Below are 4,453 nucleotides of genomic sequence, written 5' to 3'. Positions count from 1 at the left end.
AACCGAAATGCTTGGCTGTCTATTGAACAAGAGCTTATTCTCTTCTATACAGAAAAAAAGTTAATGGAACCCAGACAAGCTTGTTTTTTTCGTTAAAAAATGGAAAGAAAAGAACGATATAGACTAAGCTTAGCTGTACTCGAAGTTCGTAATTGGCAATGAAAATAGATGATACGAAAACGATACATAAAAATCTGTGCAAATGACACTATAATTTCTAAAATTGATGATCCTGTTTAGTGTCACGGATGGACTCAAGTAGTCACGGATTAGTGTATCGAAATTTGTGCAGTGTCAAAAATAAAAAACATGTATAATTTCCTGCATGGACATTTGCAGTATGTTTCTTGTCCTCACCTCACAGAATCCTCCAGCTAATAATGCATACATCATTATTTTATTAATCTTGAGCGCTTTAAATTCAGCTATAAATTAACAAACGCTGTCAGATTTTGGTGTAGGATAAGGAGTGAGCATTTAGTTTGGAACCCTAAATCAGTAATGGGTTCTAAGTTTTTTGCCATGTTGTTCATTTACATGATTTGCATGTTGATTTCGTTGCCACCTATTAATGCTTGTGGTTATTGTGAACCGCGTCCACCTTACCGGCAACCTAACCCTCCAACTCATCCGCGGCCACGCCCGCCTGAACATGGCGGAGGAGGGCCAAGTGGAAAGCCACCAGGTCTTCTCCCACCTATTGTTAAGCCTCCGGGTACTGTTCCTCCGATTGTATTGCCTCCTATAGTTAATCCTCCTGGAACAATGCCTCCTCCGTCTTACCCACCATACACTAGTCCTCCGGGAAGTGGCGGTGGCAGTGGTGGATCACCTGGTAGTGGGGGACATAGCGGAGGTGGTGGATCACCTGGAAGTGGTGGTGGTGGACATGGTGGATCACCTAGTAGTGGGGGACACGGTGGAGGTGGTGGACATGGTGGATCACCTGGTGGTGGCGGTGGTTCACCAGGTGGTGGCGGTGGGGGAGGTGGCGGTGGATCGCCAGGTGGAGGTGGTGGACATGGTGGTGGTGGATCGCCTGGTAGTGGTGGAGGTGGATCGCCAGGTGGAGGGGGTGGTGGAGGTGGATATCCAGGAGGAGGAGGTAGTGGAGGTGGATCGCCGGGTGGTGGACCTGGTTGTGGGGGTGGTTGTGGTCCAGGTTTCGTACCACCGCCAGCAACATGTCCAATAAATGCACTAAAACTAGGGCTTTGTGTGGATGTTCTTGGAGGATTGGTGCATATTGGTCTGGGAGATCCAGTAGAGAATGTATGTTGTCCAGTTCTTCAAGGATTGCTAGAGTTAGAAGCAGCGATCTGCCTCTGCACAACCATAAGGCTTAAACTTCTTAACCTCAACATTTTCATTCCTCTTGCTCTTCAGGTACTAGCTACTTGTGGAATAACTCCTCCACCTGGTTTCGTATGTCCTCCTCTGGTGTAACCTAATTAACCTTATCCGTTTTCTAGCTAGCTAGTTGTTGAATAATTAGGGTTTTCATTAATTAGTGTTCGTGTTATGCCCTGAACTTGAATCGAATGTAATTGAAGGAGCATACATCTAGCAACGTGTTGGCTTCCTCGTATGTACTTTTCAGGTCTTCTTGTAATGGTATGAATAATATACACTACTTATGGTACTATTTTAGCCTTTTTTCCATGTAAAAAGAATTTTGCCAAGTAATATGTGTCTTAATTTAGCTGTTGCTCCAGAACATGCAATTATGTACAACATATGTTTTACCAGAGACCAGTATTCAGTACATAATATTGGTGCTCCATGTGTATCTATTTATCTATATTAAATAAATACTCGTCTACTAAAATGCAGAGTGCATTATAATTTGTTTACTATTTTAATCGAATTTCCGAATATTTAAATTGTCAACCGAATACGTGTATCATACATAATTTCTTTTACACTAATTCCATGTTTCAATCATGACGAACTTTTTTAAAAAATTAAAGAGCTTAGCTATCTAAATATGTAATCTTCTCTTCACGGACCCACAGATTCTAGTTATACTTCATAATTATATTCCTATTAATCTGTCCTATACTCTGGGTCTATTCATAAAGTTTGATGTTTAACAAGAAAACTTTTGTTACAAATATGAAGAGCAAAGAGAAATATTTATGTTTTATATATTAGAAAAGTCTTTTTTTATAATATACTAGAAAAGTTCCCGGGCCATGTCCGGTTATATTATAAATATTTTTAGAAAAGTTATTTTAAAATAGTTTAATTTGGATTATATATATTAATATAATATTTTTAATACATAATAATGAGAGTAGAATAAAATTATAAATACAAAAAATAAAAAAATTATATCATCCAAACTACAAATATTGACTATCAACTTTTTCTTAAATATAAAAAATATAATAATGAATATTTGTGTAAATTGAATAAGAAAAAATTAGTGAAGTAAATGTATTTATTGAAAATTATTAATTTAAGAACATAAAAATGAGTAAAAAGAAAATGTGAAATAAGTAAGAGGTAAATGAGAAATGGTAAGAGAGAGAATTGATATAGGTAATTAATGAAAGAGAGGGGTTGAAAGTAAATTAAATGAGGGGATTGTTAGTGGAAAATGACATCATCAAAATTAATAAGAGCTAGAGCTTTATGTTGTATTTAGTTGGGGTGAATTAAATGGAATGTAATGGAATGAGATTTTGAGTGGAAAATGATTAAATTTTCTACAATTTTCATTCTTTCACCCATTCCATTCATAACCACCTACATTATAATTAAATACCCCCAATTTGAGATGGAATGCTTCATTCCTTATTAACCCCATTTTATTCACAATTCTTATCATAACAATTTTGTCAATCTAATTATTTTTTTCAAATCTTCCCTCCAACTCCCATTTAATTTCTTTAGTTACATCCATTCCATTCCATTCACCCTGTTAGTTCACACACACTGTAGAAGACGGTTGAATACAGTGTTTACTACAATCAAATTGAATATAAGAACTCAAGTAACAGAACACAGATTTTATTCAACACAATAAACTCTGTTACAAAGAACTGTTCTCTCTCAGTGATGAACAAATTATCACGAGAGCTGCTAGGGTTACAATGAATAATAATCTCGATTAAGTTAACACATATAACCCTATGTCTATGTTTATATACACACACAGTTACAAGATAATCTTCTAATTGATATCGAATATAATTTTGCTTCCTAATATATATCAACTAGTTATCTTTTCTTCCAAGTATTCTATTCTTCATAGAATTCTTCTCCATGCATATCTCTTCTTATGTTTGTCTTGATCTTCTTTGCTTTCAATCAGCCGCCTTCCTTATCTGAACGTCTCCTTAAGTCCTGATATTATCTCCTGATAAATATCTCCTGATAACTTAAGTTCTGACAACTTAAGTTCTGATATCTTAAGTTATGACTTCAGTATAAGTGCTGATTTCCAGTTAAGTATTGATTTGTCCTGTTAAGTAAGATCTGAAAACTAAACACAAATCATATTAGTCATGACATCACAAATATATCTAACAATCTCCCCCAACTTGTAAATTAGCATAATATACAAGTTTAACAGATATTTGATGATGTCAAAAATATTAAGTATAAATGCATGAGAATTTGACTAGATAACTACAACTTACAGTCCTTGTAGCTTTACCATCCTTAAAGTTTGATATCAGCTTCAGTCTGTATACACTTCAGAATTTAAGTAGTTGTAGATCTTTGGCTTGACTTCAATTTCTGATCTCTTTGATATCAGGAGTTGTTCTGAGATAGTTCTTCAACAGACTTCTCTCAGCATATTCAAGTTCATTGACCATCCTCCTTTTAGCATTTTCCAGTTCAACTATATCTTCACCAGTTTGAAAGGTAGCAGCCCTGAGATCATTTATTTTAGCTTTTCTTATATCATGATCTAGTCTGATAATATAGGCTTTATCACACACTAGATTGAATTCAAGTCCCTTAATACCAGAAAATGTAGTGATGATTTTAGCAGTATTAGGCTTCATTTCAACAATATCTCCATTGTGAAATCTGTACTTAGGACAATATGGCCTGTCAGATTTTACAGAGTAAAATTTCTTCTGTCTTTGAATATTTAATTTTAAACAACCTGCAGCACCATCTGTTGATCTGTTTTTTACTTGAAGTAGAAATAGAACATGTTCCAGTTCTTCAAACTACTTCAATGAAATTGTATTCTCCCTGATCTGGAATACCCTGCCATCTGTCATAAAGCATAACATGATATCTTCTTTCAAAACAGAGTTATAAACCATTTATACAGATTCAAGTTGATTCAATCTCTCAGGATTTGTTCCTACTCCTGGTTCACTTAAGGAAGTTGGATCATTGGTAGTATTGTTTACTTTCTTCTCTTTAGAACTACCCAATCCTGATTTTTCTCTTGGTTCCTTTCCTTGAACAACTCTTGCTTCAAAAT

General features: G+C 35.3%; 1 protein-coding gene across 1 annotated transcript; it reads left to right on the top strand.

Annotated features, from left to right (window-relative positions):
• The first annotated feature begins 429 nt into the window (after positions 1 to 429).
• Positions 430 to 1,645, top strand: LOC141663648 (uncharacterized). Its single transcript, XM_074469441.1, has one exon. It carries the CDS (start codon positions 502 to 504, stop codon positions 1,444 to 1,446), a length of 945 nt encoding a protein of 314 aa, XP_074325542.1. The 5' UTR covers positions 430 to 501; the 3' UTR covers positions 1,447 to 1,645.
• The last annotated feature ends 2,808 nt before the right edge of the window (positions 1,646 to 4,453 follow it).

Source organism: Apium graveolens, chromosome 6, assembly GCF_009905375.1.
Source record: "Apium graveolens cultivar Ventura chromosome 6, ASM990537v1, whole genome shotgun sequence".
NCBI lineage: Eukaryota > Viridiplantae > Streptophyta > Magnoliopsida > Apiales > Apiaceae > Apium > Apium graveolens.
The sequence above is the reverse complement of the archived record's forward strand: the minus strand, read 5'-3'. Positions and strand labels throughout refer to the sequence as shown.

Excerpts from the sequence above, each read along its gene's own strand:
- LOC141663648 (XM_074469441.1), top strand. The coding sequence starts at position 502 with ATGGGTTCTAAGTTTTTTGCCATGTTGTTCATTTACATGATTTGCATG.